Source organism: Calidris pugnax, unplaced genomic scaffold, assembly GCF_001431845.1.
Source record: "Calidris pugnax isolate Ruff unplaced genomic scaffold, ASM143184v1 scaffold81, whole genome shotgun sequence".
In the NCBI taxonomy this organism is placed as follows: Eukaryota; Metazoa; Chordata; class Aves; order Charadriiformes; family Scolopacidae; genus Calidris; species Calidris pugnax.
In genome coordinates, this window is record NW_015090880.1 from 484,529 (window position 1) to 503,112 (window position 18,584).

An 18,584-nucleotide genomic window follows, 5' to 3' on the forward strand; every position below is an offset into this window, starting at 1 on the left:
AGTATAAAGAGTTTTATTGTGCGTTGTCAGTAATCTGTGATCTGGTGCTGCAATAACGACCCTATGACCAGATATCAAAGAGGTCCTGGCCTCTGCCTCCAGTGGGGACTCTCTGGCCAGAGCTAAGCAAAGTCAAGCACAAGCAGCCGGACTCCCTGAGGGTGCCTTTGCATAATTCTGGCAGCATTAGAAAAACAACAACAAAAAAACCCCTCAGCACAAAACCACCCCACTCACCCTCCCTAAATCTTGCCTTGGAAGAATAACTGGCAAACAAAGGGGTTTTACATATCCTTCCATGCCTTGTGCACTCCCTGCACAAGAAGCTCCCTTCATATGCTATGAAGTACCTTTAATTTCTTCTGCGTGGAGTTACTCTTGAGGACAGGAGACACGAGACCTTTTGCTGTCTGTCAGTTAAATATAGACATGGCTACAGCCAAGAATTAAGAGATCCTCGTGAAGACTTATGGGAAAATTTTCATCTATGAATTACATTTATGTTCAAGAGGAGCCAAAACATTGAAGCTAACAAAGAGTCATCAGCCAAAAATAGTGGAAGTCAGACTTACATCAGCAAAGCCCCAAAGTATTTATATTAAGCTCTTGGAAGAAAAAGCTCTCTCTGTAGCACAGTTTGAAGAATCTATGCTAGAACAGCTTCTATGCGTGTCATGGTAAAGTCTGTCCTGTTTTGGGCGGAATAAGTCTCTGCTGAGTGATGAATGAGACTGACCAGCACGTGCATTCTTGGGGATTTGGATAAGAAAACACCATAGAAGACTTAAAAGCCAAGTAGTGCTTTCTTATCAACAAATAAAAACATCACTTTTAAAAACCATATTCAAGTTGTTTCTACATGGAAACAGAGTTTTTAAAAAAATGAAACACTGAATCTTTGGAAGAAAATTATCTAGTAAACAAATGAAGATCAGGTTTGAGACCTCTTAAGGAACCTGAAGGTGCATAAGTCCATGGGACCTGATGAAATCCATCCTCGGGGCCTGAGGGAGCTGGTGGATGAAGTTGCTAAGCTGCTTTCCATCATACAGCGAGGGTGGTGAGACACTGGAACAGGCTGCCCAGGGAAGCCGTGGCTGCCCCATCCCTGGAAGGGTTCAAGGCCAGGCTGGATGGGGCTTTGAGCAACCTGCTCTAGTGGAGGTGTCCCTGCCCAGGGCAGGGGGGTTGGAACTGGATGATCTTTAAGGTCCCTTCCAACCCAAACCATTCTATTATTCTATGATTATATAATCACTATTAAAGAGTCGCCTCTGGTAGTGTCCAATTAAAAATTCCACTGAAAAGCTATGAATTCCATGGACACAGCTAAGACTACACAAAACACAATCTGCTACCTCAGTGGCAGACTCTGAGGAAAAGGCTACCACTACAGTTAGACACAATGTTAGCCATTTCTCCCGTTATAAGTCAAATGAAAATCAACCAATAAACTGAGAAAAAGGGGGAATTCAAAATCTGCATTTCATCCAATCCTTTTGTAGGCTCATACTTTGAGAACAGAGACAGGTACATTAGTATTTCTGCATTTAAATATTCCATTGCCAACTATTACCTTTGCGTAGTCAAACATGCGTAGATCAGAGTACATATCGAGAGCCAGGTTTTCATGTCCACTCTTTTTGTACAACTTCGCTGCCTCATGGAATTTTCCCTGGTAGGCATAAACATCTGCTAGGAACAGTTCATTGTTGTTCTCTCCATGCTTCTTCCGCTCCTGGGCAAAAGATAAAGAGATGGAGAAAAATATTCTAGATGATCAGGACCTAGGTGAAAAACAGCTACTGAAGAATTAGATTTTCAGGCTTAGATTTTAACTGTTAATAAAAATCTGTAACAGGATATGATAATTATGACTCTCCTACATTTCTGGTGAATTTATAATTAAGGGATTAAATCCCTTCTTAATTAAAATTAGGAAGAGCAAAATTAAATGTCACTATACAAATGAAAGTCATAAAAAAATCGCTCCTCTTGATTTCACATAGGAAAATGAACACACGCTATCATTATGCAATGCTATTTAAAAAAAAAAAAAAGGCATCTGATGGGTTCCTTATTTTCTCCTGTAAAACTTACCAGCATATAATTTGGCTAAATTAACAATATGTGCGGGTGGGATGACAAACATGAAAACAATTGCTGGCAATAAGCAGATTGACAAAGTATGGTAACCTGCTTCTGTTTCAATGTGTGTATTTTATCCTGTATCTGGGAAACACATTGCTACCCTGCTCTGGATAAAATGATTACTGTGATTAGCCCACCTCATATGCAAATATATAGATGTGAACTGAATTTAAAGAAAACTGCACAAAAGGGGGAAAAGCATTCCACGAGCATACAAATTCAGCTCTCTGCTGCCAAAGGAGACTCAGGCATCGTCCCTTCTGGTCACACGTATTGACTAGGCTGATACTGGACTCGAGCTGAAAGTTCCTTTAAAGAACTTGGTTAAAAGAATAATCAGAGGAATTGTTACACTGTTTTATAAAGAATTCATAGAATCTTGCCAGATACAGAGATCTGGCAGTTATATTTCCTGCTGTCATCAATTAGAAAAAAAAATGTGTCATTACTGAGAGAAAACCATGATATTAATGGAACACGTGTGCTTAGTTACATCCTTACAAGCCTTAGAAGGAATCAGATACACCACAAGCACAAGTAAGCAATGATGTAGAACTCTCACTTCAGAAGGAGAATTTTCAAGAAGTCTGAAAGTAAGATTCCCTTTGTAAATAGATACAAACTTTCTCATTAAACAGAATATAACATGACAATTCCAGAATATCCTCAATAGACAGAGATGTAGAGAAGCATATGTGGAAAAGAAAGGTTAGTAGTGGTGAGAGAATGCTCTTGTCTACCTATCTGCCCTTTAGAAGAAAAGCAAAACCAAACCAAACCAAAACAAAAAAACAACCAAAAAGGTGGGCTCCTAACACAGAACTCTGTCCCATGTTGGGCCCCAAGAAAGGTTAACTGCCACCAACTGGCGTTTTGACAGAACCAGGTCAGCTCTGCAGAAATGGAAGGCAAGGAATGTTCTCTTTCAGAGAAGGTGTAAATCTAATTAGTGCGAGAAAGAGGAATTCACGTTACGTCATCTCAACACAGATCTTTAAACCGGGCATCAGCACGCAGTCTTTGGAAAAAACAGGGGTGATACCAAGTCTTTTAACATGTTTGTGACAGACAGTTATTGTCTCCTGAAATTCTATCAAGAAGCATGAAAAGAGTAAGACCTAGTGATTAGAGCACAGTATGGAAGTAAGGGATCCCAAATTCTATTTCCAGTTGTCACAGACTTGTCATGAGACCTCGAGTTTGTCATTTTATTTCTCTGGGCCTGTTTCTGGCTCTGCAAAGAGGAGATAATAGTAATTACCTACCTCCAGGGGGTACGGAAAGGCTTAATTAACTCATGTTTATGAAGTATTCTGTACTAAGCTCTGTTAGCACAGCAGTATTCTACCAATCATTAATTGAATATTGAACATTTTTCCAGTTTTTCTGAAGACAGTTTCAGAAGTTCTTGTTGTCCTGCACCCCAAGAAGTTTCAGTCATATGACTAGGATTTGAGTCACCTCAGATCATCAGGGTTTCTCACTCTCCAACAGTCAGAGGCACTATTTGAACAGAAGTCCCTCCAAACCAGAAGGTACTGATTTTGGCATAGTACTAAGTGTAAGAAAATACGCTATTTTCAAGACTCTCTTACCTCTATGCTGCTGATCAATTCTAAATATCTAAGGTCTCGTACCCTGGTAAAAGCCTATTGAAAAGAAAAACAGAACAAAATGAATTAACTTCAAAAGCCAGAAAAAGCAACAAAATATTGTTACACATTAATCAAGCTGTCTTCATGCAAACACGAGAGGCATAAACACGCTGGGGTTTGTGTAGTCCTTCACCTGATGGGCTACCACCGGGGCCCCCACGGCATTAAGAGTAAATCAGGGCACAAATGGCTTATCGATGGGACAGTCCCACTAGTCCCTGCCGTGGCTAGGAATGTCAGTCCCCCAAGAAATACAAAGTGTCTTTTCAGGTATTATATACGTTTATCCTGGCTATTTTATAACATTTCCATTTTGATGTGAGGCATGATCCAGACAAGGAAATTTAAGGAAACCATTGAAAGGTAGAACATCTAATTGATCATATCACCAAAGCATACTGAACATGCTTACAATTTTTACATCACTCTGAAATTCCAGCACAGAAGTAGCTCAGGGCGAGGAAAGGCAGACGACAGCAGGAGCACTGCCAGAGAGTGCACTGTCTTTTGCAAACGGAGAGAAATGTGCAACCCAAAGTCTCAAGTGGTAAAGTCACGTGCGAGTTACAGCAGCTTAGCACTTATTCTTGACATGCATCAAAAAATAGAAATTTAACTCTTTAGACTGCATGTTCAAGACTTGTAACCAAAGTAAAGCTTAGGAGGGCATAGAATATTCTGCTTACACCAGATCGGACTAGGAACTATGAGAGCCTTTAATGTCAAGAAGCTGCTTTTGTTCAAATTAATCCGCTCTAATTCTAAGAGGGCACTACTTTAAAATTCCAAGGAGGCACTGAAAACTTCTTTTTAAGAATATCTATTTGCATAAAGCTGTCTATGAAACTGGAATTATCCTGATGCCTCTACTTAAGCGAAGAAAAAAAATAAAGCATTTAATTTCCTTTTTAAAAAGATCTGTTATTAAAAGATGCCTATCACTACAGGCCATTCCCTCTATATTTTTAGAATGTTTTGTCTTTCATACAATATTCATGACATTGAACTCAATTCGCTCGCTCTTATTTGAGAAAAGGTGGTGAAAGAAAATAGGGAGGTATTTTATGCTTGAGAAAACTCTGTTCTTCGGTATATGTCCATTTACAGACCGCTCCCAAAAATCAAGGAATTCCAGATAGAAAATGACTAAAGCGATGCCACCCCACCACCACTGCTTTCAAAGAACGTGTATTGCCGTGTAAATAACCCCGAATACCAAACCTGCCCATCCGCACGGGGGTTGTGTTAAACACCTGGGGGGGGAGAGCGACCCAACAGCCCCGGGGAGGGCGGGGGAGCAGCCCGCTGAGGCGTTCTCTGCTGCCACCCAGTGGCCACCGGCGGCACGAGCCGCTCCCCACTCCCGCTGCCCTCACAGTCAGTAACGCACCCTCCGGCAGAGGAAAGAAACCGGGTTCTTCGATTTAGAACATAGTATTTATCTAGAGAGATAAATTCGATTTCGGTTTAAAACCTCACCTCAAGATCCTGAGTATAGAACAAACCAACACTTGGGTACGCAGAATAAACTATATATAGTGTGTACACTGAAGCGAGGTAGTAACAGGAACACCACGCTGTGTTCCAGCTGTAAAACAGACGTTACACAGACACACTATATATACATCTCTGTGAAAAGCTTTGTGCTAAATAAGTAAAATAAGGACGTTACCTTTTTAGCAGTCTCAAACTCCAGCCCTTCCAAGGCCTCCATGGCCAGCTCTCTCCAGTCAGTGTCGGTTACCCCCAAACAGGCGATTTGATAGGCCTCTTTGAACATCTTCCGTTCCAGGTACTGATACATGGGCGCAGACTGAGGATTCCCAGTGGAAAACATGTATTAGAAAGCATAATACTAAGATATATTAGTGAAATTCTCTACATACATTGGGAATAAAAATATATATTCCACTCACAGCCGTTACAAGCTCCACAGAGAATAAATGTACGGTTTTTGTATAACAGAACACCATTCTGGGGTTATTATTATTGTATCTTTAGACGAGCTGGGTTAATTATATTCCAAACTCATCCATCTTGAAATCTTCAGTTCCTTGCATATTAGGAAGTAGTTAAGAATGTGAATTCTTCAAAGCATTGTACATGAGAAATATTATGTACAATGAGCCAATGGGGTTGTTGGGGTTTTTTTAACACTATGGAAGCAGAGCAAAAGGGGATGGTGGGGGGAAAACAGTTTGTTGCCAAAGGCTAAAATCACAAAAAGGGGCACAACAGCCCAGTGCGAAGCACTCTGGCAGTATTCAAACCCAACAGAAGAGGTATCAGGAGGAAGTGGCCCTTCTGTGTCCAGCTGTTTCATCAAGTGAGACTATTAAGCCCAAAACCAGTGACTCTAAAAACCCCAGAAGGGAATTAAAGAGAGAAACTGGCGGCTGCAGCCTGACACAGCCAGAGGCACCTCGTTGCATTGGCAAGTAGAAAGGGATAATTTGAAACAACAATCAATAACAGCAAAAAGGAAGTTAGCTTAATTAATGTCAAGTAAACAAAAATAAAATAGATCATGCAATATAACTAAAATAACGAGGAAAGTGTGAACTGCAATCATTTTGGTAATGGAATACAAGTAAATCTCAGAAAAGCTTCTTCACTTCTTAAACATTGATGTTTATGAAATGTAAAGCGACATTTAATGAGATTAAAGGATTACCTGCGGAACTTCAACAGCTGACATAGAAAAAACATGAAGACAGAAGATCTTGGAGCCGTTGTAACCCACAACAAAGCCTTGAAGTTTTTGCTGATGGACAGGGAAGTTACTGGCTTTGATATTGAGGTAACCCCCTCCGGAAAAGCACAGCATGTCCTCACACTGCGTATTCCAGGCCACGCTGTTAGCATTGGGCTCCTAACAAGCAAAATAACTGGTGATTACAACAGATGCAATCACATCATCTTTCCTAAGAAATATGCATTCTTCAGCTAGAATGTCTGACCCATTGCAGTCTGGGTGCGTACAAACATACTTGTTATTTATGTTTGTAATGTTCTAAAGCCTAGTATATTCCTAGACTGACTGACAGGGACATACTTTACATTTTAATAAACAGCTGTAATTGTCTTTATTTTGTATTTATTAGCGATTTATATTGTCAAACTGCAGAACATATAATTTCACAATAATATGCTGTTAGTTAGCTGGCACGTTTCATCATTTTTCTGCCCGCTACAAAGAGAGCTACAGACCCTGTCTTTGTAACACCTCATACTTTCTATTGAGGGTTCTCTGAAAACATTTCATCAACATTAATGAGTGAACCCTTACAGTGACTGCTACCCTGCCAATAATTATCATTATTCATTTTATACTCTGGAAATACACAACGAACAAAGAAGTTTAGGCTTTAATTCTGTTCATACTAATGATAAAGCCAGAATGCTCATTAACTGCAACGCTTCAAAGGGAACCAGGACCAAGCTCTAAATTGAGCTGAAAAGGTCACAGGTTTAAGTGCTCTTTATTCGACAGTTGCTCACATGTATCTCCTTGTCTACCAGCTCTCCAAGGGTAGTTTCGATAGAGAAATACATCACAGTTAAATCCTGCAAAATGTGATTAATGGCTTAAATGGCAGTTACATGCATTTCTGCACAGCAATACCTTTAGTATGTTCTGTGCTCCAAAGCACTTCCTGCCCCACCAACCCTTGTTTTCTTTTGAGGTTTTGAATTTTACCTGAAACAACAACTCTTTGGTATGAATATCATACACGAGGCAGGTATCATTTTCATCAACCACTGCCAGCTTGTTTCGGGACGCGCTCATATCCAGGCAGCGCACGGCCGTCGACTGCTTCAGCAGGACGATGGCAAAGACGTTATCGACAAATATCTTCAGAATCTAGACATATTTGAAACCAAAGTCAGTCCAACCACTTTTGTTCCCAAAACTAGAAATAGCATAGCAGGTACAAACTTTAATGCTGTTTAAAGCATCCAGTTGCAATTTTTTTCAGAGACAACCTCTGCATTAAGGCAGTGCTTTCAGTTTGAGGTATCTCGAAAAGACTTGTTTCCACAGTGTACTCTAGGTTCCAAGCCTGTACAAATAAAACATGCCATACAACCTGGATTTTTTAATGTTCCATTAGTTAAACAATTACATTAATATGATATTACAGGAATATATAGCATAGATACAGAAGAAACAGAGGATCTCAACTTCCTCTCTTTTTGTGTTTTCTGTACCAGTAACTCTGGGGTCCAGTCTGAAATACCCAGCTGCTAACTAGCTGGCGAAATAAACAGCAATTTCATCTCTAGAACACCCACATCTTCACAAGTGTTCATCAGGAGAAGTGTACTCACTCACACCCCCCAGCACCTACTAAGGACAAACGTTCTCTCAGTACCAATTTTACAGCCAGAGAATGTGAAAGATAGCAGCAATTAGTTTTTAATCACAAGATGAGACTGTCAAAGTTCTAGGTTGTAAAAGAGCATGCTGCTCCTAAGGCGTCCCCCGAAGAGCAGAAAAAAGATTTCATTTGCAGTGAAAAGACACATACCAGACATTACATGTTACCTGACCATTCTTTAGACCAACTAAGAGGCCTTCTCTTCCTGGAGGTCCTCCAATTACTTTAATATAACGAATAAGAGATTCCATTAGCCATTCTCGTTCTTTAACACCACTAAATGAGAGGCACTGTAATCTTTTCTCCTAAAGACACAATAACATACAAAATACTGTATGAAGATAAAACCATTATGTCTTCTGTGCTGTGTTCATACCTACACTAGCATGTGTGCCTACTTTTATGTATAAAAATCATGAAGTCAAACAGTCAATTTATCAGGGTGAATTCTTTAAGTTTTTCCAATGCTACGAACAAACAAACCGAACAAAAAAGCACCCAACCCCACCTTCTTCTAGCAGTTCACCCCCACCCAAATGTTCCCCCGGATTCTGTGCTAATTTATCAAATTCACTGCAGAGATTGTTTTTCTGAAGCAGAGGCACCCATGCCATGCCACAGCTATTCGTCAGAACTGTGTCAGCGCCGCACATCACACCAGCACTGCCACCGTACAGCCTTTTCCTAGTGCTGTTTGGATGGCTGTTCTAGAGTCTGAGGGCACCCCAAGGCTACTCTGGGTTTTAAGGCACATACCTGGCATAAAATAATGTGATCTGAACATACAACCAGCAGGTTGCATTCAAATTTTTTTGCAATCTTTTCCTTCACTCGATAAGACATATCTGAAGAATCATCCGAGTATAACTCATAAATCAAGATTTTCTCTGGCATCTGGATTGCTAATCTGTTTTTGTAGATAGCAATTTTCTTCACAAGCTCTCTGCCTTTTATTCTAACTAGAGAGAAAAAGCACAAAACTAATACAGTATAGGATGACATTAAAACAATGGTACAGAAATCAGAAAACTTACTGATACATTCAAATTGAATCTTTCTGAAGCACCTCTAAAATTAAAAGCAGATTCCTGCTCAGACATATTTGTTGTTCTGCTTCTATGTAATCTTTTATCCCCGTCACAATTTATCACCCTCTATTATTTGTCAACAGCACATTCCGCAGCAATACTTTGATTCTTTGCCATAAAAAGCCAGTGGGTATGAAGAAACAAAATCAGCACAAACCCTTGAGGCTGCTAGTAAGGAAAAAAAAAAGCTAAATATGATGTACAGTATTTTTATCTCATTCGCAGAGATTAAAACCCTTATCTTAAAAGCCTCTGCCCGTCCCAGTGTCCTTTCAAATCCCCACATCTTTCATTAAGCTTGTCAGTGCTGATCCTCCAGAATCCAAGTTTGCACTCTCACCCTGCAAACAGTGCTCCTCAGTTTTACTGGTACAGTGACAACAATCTGCCTGATACATGCAGCATATATTCCAAGTGTTCTGATGGATATTAATTGGAAAAAAAAAAAAAAAAAGGAAAAAAAAAAAAAAAGGAAAAAAAAAAAAAAAGGAAAAAACAAACAAAAAAACCCAAAAAAACCAGAGTGAGAGTGAAGCTTTGGCATGACTGCAAGTGTGAAATTACCTTTTTGTTCAGTGATGAGGTGCTGGACAATCACATCAGTCATGCTGTCTCTGTAAGCATAGCGATCTTTGTAAAGGCCATGGACAGTGCTGAATATCAACTGATAAAAGGATATTGTTCCATCCTGGCATCCTACTGCCTGAGCACAAGAAGAAAATAATTTTAGTTAATTGGTACATGGAGGTGAGAGTTGGTGAAGTGTGTAGTATTTACATGAACATTATGTTCCTTTTCCTGCATAATGCATAGATTGATACCAATTACGGAATCACGGAATTGTCAGAGTTGGAAGGGACCTCTAGAGATCATCTGGTCCAACTCCCCTGCCAAAGCAGGGTTGCCCAGAGCACATCACTCAGGAGCATCCAGGCGGGTCTTGAAGATCTCCAGAGAAGGGGACTCCACGACCTCCCTGGGCAGCCTGTTCCAGGGCTCCGTCACCCTCACCGTAAAGAAGTTTTTTCTCATATTTGAATGGAACTTCCTGTGTTCCAGCTTGAGCCCATTGCCCCTTGTCCTATCGCTGGAAACCACTGAAAAGAGTCCAGCTCCAACATCCTTCAACTCACCCTTTAGATCCTAGATTACAGCCTGCTTGTACTTAACAGTGGTAAAAGTGTAACGCAAAATGAGGACTGATCTCCTCATAGACCATGGAGACCACCACACTGGGTGGGTGAGGTTTGGTTTGGTTTTGTTGTTGACTTTTTGGCTGCTTTTTTCTGGGGAGTGGGATGGGGTGGGTGTTGTTTTTAAGATGTGCTCTGTACCTCTTCACATTTGTACAGTGACGGTGCGCAGCACTTACGGCTAACACTTGCCTTGTGGGCATTTTCCACAAGGTGCAATGTTAGAAATTCCAACAGATCTGAACATTTTCTTCCCATCATGGAATTAGATTTGGTAAACCTAGAAGTTACCAGCTGCCACATTTTCTTCTCTTCCCTCCTCTTTTTTAATCAAAATGCAGCAAATGCCATCTGGAAACGGGTGTTATGCTCATTTATAGCCTTCATACAGCCCAAGTTTTACTTCTGCAGGGTATTTTTAATTGTGGTGTTAGTTCTAGGACCTCAGTAGATGCTGCTCAGGTTCTGCTGCCTCAGTAAGAATCTCTATAAATTTCAAACTCAGTTGCTTAATGTAGTCTTATATGACAAATGGTCTATGAAAACATCAGCAGAATGTTCCTACTCACCACGTAGTTGGAGTCTGGTTTAACTTTGCATGTCCACACCCAACTGCTTTGCTCTCCTATGGTCCCGAGACGCACACCATCCTTCGTGAAGAGGGAAACTTGTTTATCTGAACCTCCCAGTAAAATATACTCTCCTTTAGTAAAATAGCTAAGACAGCAAGGATCAAAATTGAGCACTCTGTCCTTCCCAATCTACAGGGGAAAATAAAATAAAAAACACATTAGCTAAAGGATCATTTCATATTTTCCCAAGGCAACAACTGCTGTCACTGATACCATTCTTCTCATCCCTCTGGCCATGAGCAACTTTTCAATGCTCCAGAATCACTGGCTAAATTAAGATTTCCAAACGCAGTTCTAAAACACATCCAAGAATCCTTCCAGTCCCAAACCAGTCCACTCGGAATGCAAGCAGTTCACAAAGCCCCATTTAACTGGTTGAAAAACATACAAAGATGTCCTCTACAGACCAGCAGACAAAAATCAGCAAAGCTTACAAGAATTGTAAGACAGGCTTGCAGTGGAAGAAACGAAAACTGAAGGAAAAGACGGTTTAATAAAAGCACTCATTAAAGGCTGGAGAAACAGCAAACATTTAACTAGCTAATAAAGCACCAGTATACAAACACTTTGAATACAGGGCACAACACAGAATCAGAAATGCCCTGCCACTCTTGAATGCACTTTCTAAAACATACCTGTTTGCCACTAAGCTGGTAAAAGGAAAGCTTCTGACCCCAGTCTGCCACCGCTAAAATATCATTGCGTTCATCTCTAACAAAAAACCATAAAATAATTACATAGTAATTCTACAGAGACTTAATAATAAATTTCTTAGAGCAAGAGAACCAAGTAATAGGATAGCAGAGTATACTTCATATTACTCTTTAAAAAAAAAAAAAACAAACCAACCGGTACTAAAAGGACAGCACATACATTTTGCCACTTAAAGCTAAGGAAGACAGCTTGGGGACACAAAAGAAAAATCAGTCTCCTTTACAGGAATAACTGCAAAGGCTGGTGTTTCACTACACGTATAGCAATATAAGGAGTGGGTACAGTGAACCTAATGGTCCCTTAAACAGATGAAGCACCTGGGCCTGGATTCTGATCTTACATACAGGAGCACAAAGGCACCCTAACATCAAAGTCAGTACAGCTGAGCAAGGATGAACAACAATTATCAGCATAAGGAAGGGGGAAAAAAAAAGAAAGAATTGTTCATGTGAGACCAGCAGCAGGACAAGAAAAGGCTTCAGGTCTCAAATTTGTTAACTTTGGTACGCTGACATGATCTCTTCTGCTCGCAGCAAAACATGAGAGTTACCTCTCCACAGCTTCTTGCCTAGAAAGGGAGATGGTAATCTGAACATTCTGCTGCAATTAACGCCTCTAGGCGTAAACTGAACAAAAAGCAAACAGCCAAAAAACCTAATGAAAAGGCAACTGTTTAGTAAGCACCCTGCCTTTGCTCAATGCATGATGCATGCACCTGTGAGGAAAAGCAACATACCAAGTATCTCATAATGAACATACATTAGCAGAATTAATTAAGACCATACAGGCAACTGTTCATCTAGAATTTCCTAGTTTTTGAATGCCTGATTTTGTACCCTGCATAATACTCTGACCTTGGTCCTTTTTGTAAATTACTGTTCTAGATCATGTAGATATATGTGTTTCTTTGAGGTTTCACTCACAACTTTAAATCTTCTTCCTCAGGGTCCTCTCCAGCTGTCTGACTACACTGCCTACTGCCAGGCCGGGACGGCAGCACCGGGATCTCCTCTACACTGCTGTGAACTGACTCCTCCTGGTCATCTGCTCTACTCCAAAAACTCTCCCACCGACTGCAATGGCAATTGTTTATTCACATATTTGGGTCAATATTCCCTCTGAACTGAAGTGAAAAAACAGCTCCTCTCTCTCTCCCCCCCAATCCAAACAGAACCACCCACCCCCAACCCAAAAGCAATATAAATGAAAAAAGAAATGTTTCTTGAGATCTAAGAGGAACTTGGTCCCAGTTTCTCCATTCAATTAAAGACGGGCAGGAAGCCAAAACCCCAATACATAATCACTTAAAAAAAGGTAACGTACTTGGCATTAATCTGTTTCAGCAGGGATAAAAGTCAAGCCTTTCTGCAATCAATAAGCCAAGGATTATATATTCAGCATGAGAAAAGGAAGGTTGACATTATTTACCTGGATGGATTCCAACAAATTGACCATATTGGAGATGAAGCACCCCCTGGACGCTCTATTTTTACTTTCTCGTCGCCATTTTTATTCCTTATGCTGACAATGCCATTGAACATCCCCAGAGCAAGGTACTGGCCATCATTCGTCCAGCTGATAAAACACACAGATACTGAAGAGCAAACTACTAAAAACAAGCAGCAGGAAGGTAGGATGGTGCAGCATACTCAAATAGGGATGAGAGATTGAAATATACTTCTCAGAGGGAGTTCTGGGAGGTAGCCAGTAATCCTACAGTTTGTTTATGCATCTAAATCCACATTTATGGCAACAGCATGCACTACAGCAAGAACATTTTATTATATACACAGAAATAAAATAAAAAAAAAAGTAGAAATAAAAAAAAATTAAAGCTATCATCTGCTTGCAATACTTCTAACATGTGCTAAGTAACAGATACATTTTTGGGGATGACAGTATTGGCAACAGACCAGGCTGTTTTAAAAACCACATTTAGAACACTGATCTGATAAAATTGCATGGGGCTGGGACAGAGGAGACCCAGTTTCTATTCTTGTCTCTGCTGTAGTGCGATGGGTGACTTTACACAAATGAATGTTCCCTTGCCTCAGGTTCCCCACAGTGGCACTATCTCCTTCTACTAAAAACACCAACACAGGAGATGAACAACTCTACAAACAAAAATATAGTTATTTTTCCTCTAACTTCATTTTACTGTGATTGCATGAGACAGCTAAAAAGGAGAGAGCAAGTGAAGACACTTGTTCAAGACCAGAACACCTCTCTGATACTTTCAGAAGAATTCAGTTATAAACAGTACCAAATAAGAACCAAACCCACTGGCTACTGAAAAAAAAAAGAAAAGCTCTGAGAAGACAACACAAGAAAGAACAAATCATCTGATAAACAGTAGTCACTATTAATAAATACTGGAGCATTATAAATGCTACTGGTGTATTTTAATTACAAGACAGGCAAGGCTGCAGGAAGTATACGATGGTACTGAGCAGCAAGGCAGGAGAGCCCCTCTCGTACTGCTCGGTGCTGGCCCTGCACACAATTAACTATTTCACTTCAACTATTTTTCCTTTAAGCTTGCGTATTATTTTGAATTGTTTTATGTTGAATTGTTTTATTGAAATTAGCTTAAATGACACAGGTAATGCTTAAAACTTACCTACAGCAAGTAATCTTACTGCTAGCTTTATGTTTAGAGACTGACTTCTGTTCAGGAGACCACAAGCCTTGATTAAAGCAAACAGAAAGCCAAAGTAAATCAGAAGTGAGCATTTACCAGTGTTCAGATTAGACACTAACATTGTCAGAAAACTCAGTTGGGACTTCAGAGGGATCAAAGTCTCAGCCACTGCTAGAAGGACATTTAAATACTTATTATTTATCAGTAAACGGGGGGAAAAAAATCCATCATAATAACACAGAGGGTGTCTCCACAAAAAATCATAGTACCAAAGTAGGACATTTTACACCATGGGACCTCGCTACATGGTCCTTTCCAACTGCATTTAAGTGATTTAAATAAACATAACTAATGTCACTTAACTTTAGGTAGGTTTGTCTCACCTTTTCCAGATATAAAGAACTGGAGCTATCTGCAGTTAGCTACACAACTTTAATAGAGCTTATGGCCTAATGGAAACATTAGAGGAAGAGAACATACCAAAATCACTGGAAGAACAGGATGCCAGCTGATGAGTAAGAGGATTGTATGAAACGCACTGTATAGAGTCATTATGCCTAGAATGAAGTTACAATCATATTTCAATAAATCACTCTTAAATGCTCCCTTTTCTGGCTTTCAGCAAGATAGCTGAAAGGTCTACCAGATGCCAGAAATAATTCGATCAGTATATATTACATCAAATTAATCTACAGTTAATGTAAACTAAATCAGTAATAAACCTTAAAAAGTTGTCTCTAAGTGGCAGGTTTCACTGAATTTCATCAAGATTAGCTAAAAATGTACAGAGAGGGTGGTTTGTGAAATATGATTAAAGGTCATATCCAAATTCTAAAACAAGTATGCTTGTGCATGTTCCCAGTAGCAGACTAGTTTGTACATACTTACTAGCAATAAATGTACACACACATTCAGAAAGAGAATTTGAAGATGTCACTTAAGAGGGATGACATAAAAACAAAGCCAGAAGAAAGACGGAAATATACCAAAAGTACCAACCCATATCTTTAATTTGGCTTTGAACCAGAGTTATATTAATTTTGTTTATTATACAAGATCAGAGTCACATTCTGTTTCATTTTATTTCCATCTACACAGAGTTTCCCCAGTTCTCTGCCAGCCCTCTACATTCAGAGATTTATCTAGATTTCCCACCCTCTTTTATGCCTTTAATTGCTTTGCTGCCTCATTCAGATACTTTGACTGTTCTTTTCCTCTTCCCTCTCCTATTACCCCCTGGCATTTTCTCTGACCTCAGTCAGCCTTCTTCCAAATCTAACGGCACGTACTCTTTGACAGCAGAAGTGCATAATCAAAGTCCATTTTTGAGAGGCACAGAATTGAAAGGCATCACTTACGTGTATTTCAGAATTCCTTCTAACTTTGAAGTCCAAATTATCACACTTTTATCAGCTGAGCCAGATGCGAAACGTTTGCCTAGGAATTAAATATAATTTAAATCCCACACATACAAGAATCACTTTCACTCCAAATACCCGATCAAAGAGAGAGCAAGAGGTTCTTGAACTTGACAAGGCTCAAGAAATAAAGGGCCTAACACTGCAAGCCTTTTGATGTGACTGCGCTTCTCAACTCCAGTAACTTGATGTTGTTACTCCCACAGAGCACGCCTCATTAAAGCCCAGCCATGCAAGCAAGTAGCCGGTCTTTCCAACGCTGCCAGCCACGGGTCAGAGCTTTACGTTAAAGGTGTCAAGGCAAAAATGGTACATTTTCACAGGTATCACCTGTAACTTAAACAGTAGTATTTGAGAGGAAGTCCTTTGAGTCCATAGACAGTAAGTCTCCACAGAATAAGAATCAGAGGCAATGAAAGAACTGGAAGCAGAATAAGGTCTGTAGTGAGCATGGTAATGTGTGAAGGATCAGAAGATCGGGAAGCTTTGGGATAGAGGAACTATGGGAATAAAAAGCAGAGGCAGATGGAGTACTAGAAAGAGGGATCTCTGGGGTAAGCCTTCTCCTCACATTCCCCCCCCAAAAATATAAACTTAACCAGCACTGAAGTAGAAGGGGAGAGGAAGTGGACTGCATTTCTTGAATCAACAGGTAGCCTTACACGTAAAAACACAGCACTTCTGCATGTAGCATTTGCAGAGCAGCTCAAGCTCTCCATCAAAACCAAACACCACTCACACACATCTTCAAAATCCTGTTACTGACACAACCCTGATTTTTCAATTGGCAATAAAAAAAAGAAGATATGCACTTTATAAACCAGACTAGAAAAGCCACCCAAGGTGATATTTACCATCTTTAGCATAAGCCACACAGTATACAGTGTCCTTATGTCCTTTCAAAGGCTGAATTAAGGTTCCATCAGAAGTATCATATACCTATTTAAACAGGGAAATAAAATTAAATTTAAAAAAAACAACAACAAAAAAACCAAACTAAAACAAAAAGCACAACACAAACATATAAACAAAGAAAATATGTAAAAAAATCTTCCAGCGAGGACTAGGATATAAAATTACTGAAGGCCAAGAAGATTATACACTTTCTTTGGTGTCTGCTTTTTTTGCATAGCACACAGTCCATGCAGGACAAAACATTTTAAAACATTTTAAAGTATAGAAGCAGCTTTCCTTAACTCAGCATTTAAAAGTTACATGCACAAAAGAGATTTCCAAACAGCTCATCTGGCCAGCTTGTTTTACTTTTCTCCCCACGTTAGATGTTTAAACATGAGTTACTGGAAAGGACCATCACTAAATATACCATTATGTGAGCAGTGGAAATAACAAAGCCCACTGTCCTGCAGTTCTGAGCTACATCTCTGTTGCCCTGCCATCCATCCAGGCACCCACCCCTCAGGTTCTACCCCCGCCCCATCTGAAAGCTTTGCAGGAACCGTAGTCCTGAGTTGCTCTTGCTGAGGGGTCAGCAGCAGGCAAGCAGACCTAGAGAACCACAAAGAAGCTCGAGTTGAAGCTTCTCACAAAGTAGGGACATTAATTTGAGTTTCTTTCCCCTTTTCACAGAGACTTGCATGAGACTTGTAACAATGCAGTATTCGTATACCACACCATTGTCCTGAATTTGGATGCAGGCTAATGGATTTCAAACCACCAGACAAGGGGAGAGAGGATGAGATGATGCAAGTAAATTAAATCTCATTACTTTTGGAAATAGAGCTTAAAACTTGGTAAGAAACATTTAAAAGCTTCAAAACACTTTACAGTTAGGACGCATTAATATATACATAGATATGAGGCTGGACTAGTAGAGATAAGAGGATTTTTGATAGGTTATATTCATAAGCTAATGTGCCAGAAATCATATTCATACAGCTGTAACTGCAAGAGGAAGAGTAAGTTTCCCTACCAGCAGTCTGTTTCCAGCAGCAATTATCAATTGAGTCCCATCCGGCTTGAATGCAAGATCATAAATACTAAAAGAAACCAAAACACACACCCCCAAGAAACCCCCATATTAGCAGGCAGAAAATGTTTTTTCTTTAACATCAGAGATGCCACATAACAAAAATTGTTAATTGCATACTTGTATCTGATTCCTGAGAAAACTGCCCAAACCAGACCCCTCTGTGACTGCCTCCCCGTGCTCGGGAGAGGCCCAAGCACCAGCCCCCACCCAGCCCCCGGCCCGGACACCGGGGGACGGCGGGTTCGGCAGAAGCCAGCAGTGATACCCTCGCACACAGCCAGACGCAGGCTGCTGGGCTTTGGTTAAATGTAAAGGGAATAAAGCAACAAGGACCCCATGAAGCCCCCGTGTTACTGGATCACCCCGAAGGACCCCAGCGGAGCCCAGCCGCAGAACCCGCAGCTGGCCTGCCAAGGGAGGGGGAACGCTCGGCCCAGCACCTCTGCAGCCCATCTACCGGTGCCAAGGCAGAGCCGGGCCGGCGAGGCTCCCCGAGCCGTGCCCGGCCCCGCTCCCCAGGCTGTCCCGATGGCCAGGCCGCGGCCGGCCCGCCCCCGGCCCACCACGGCTCCTCACAGGCCGCGCCCCCGGCCGTCCCGGCTGCGGAGCGGGGTAACCCAGCTGTCCCCCAGGGCCGCTCACCACTGCTCGGCCTTGTCGCGCCAGGTGAGGGCGGCCCGCATCCCCCAGGACCGGCCCCGCCGCCCCTCACGGCCCCGC

General features: G+C 40.9%; 1 protein-coding gene across 3 annotated transcripts in view; it reads right to left on the reverse strand.

The window, feature by feature from the left end:
• The window catches only part of IFT122 (intraflagellar transport 122), a 31,812-nt gene extending 13,234 nt beyond the window's left edge, over nt 1-18,578 (reverse strand). The window contains exons 1-18 of one of the 3 annotated variants that reach the window (XM_014946771.1): nt 18,507-18,578; nt 17,805-17,871; nt 16,729-16,813; nt 15,815-15,893; nt 14,937-15,013; nt 14,436-14,502; nt 13,244-13,390; nt 12,739-12,888; nt 11,737-11,812; nt 11,039-11,230; nt 9,841-9,979; nt 8,945-9,147; nt 8,356-8,493; nt 7,507-7,671; nt 6,481-6,678; nt 5,479-5,619; nt 3,747-3,800; nt 1,577-1,738 (exon numbers count right to left, since the gene is read on the reverse strand). In XM_014946771.1, the coding sequence (XP_014802257.1) occupies nt 1,577-1,738; nt 3,747-3,800; nt 5,479-5,619; nt 6,481-6,678; nt 7,507-7,671; nt 8,356-8,493; nt 8,945-9,147; nt 9,841-9,979; nt 11,039-11,230; nt 11,737-11,812; nt 12,739-12,888; nt 13,244-13,390; nt 14,436-14,502; nt 14,937-15,013; nt 15,815-15,893; nt 16,729-16,813; nt 17,805-17,871; nt 18,507-18,547 (2,181 nt within the window). In that variant the 5' untranslated portion in view covers nt 18,548-18,578. Of the gene's footprint in view, nt 1-1,576; nt 1,739-3,746; nt 3,801-5,478; nt 5,620-6,480; nt 6,679-7,506; nt 7,672-8,355; nt 8,494-8,944; nt 9,148-9,840; nt 9,980-11,038; nt 11,231-11,736; nt 11,813-12,738; nt 12,889-13,243; nt 13,391-14,435; nt 14,503-14,936; nt 15,014-15,814; nt 15,894-16,728; nt 16,814-17,804; nt 17,872-18,506 lie in introns of those variants that run through there. The other 2 variants (XM_014946769.1, XM_014946770.1) reach the window with 2 other exon arrangements.
• Nucleotides 18,579-18,584: the final 6 nt, after the last annotated feature.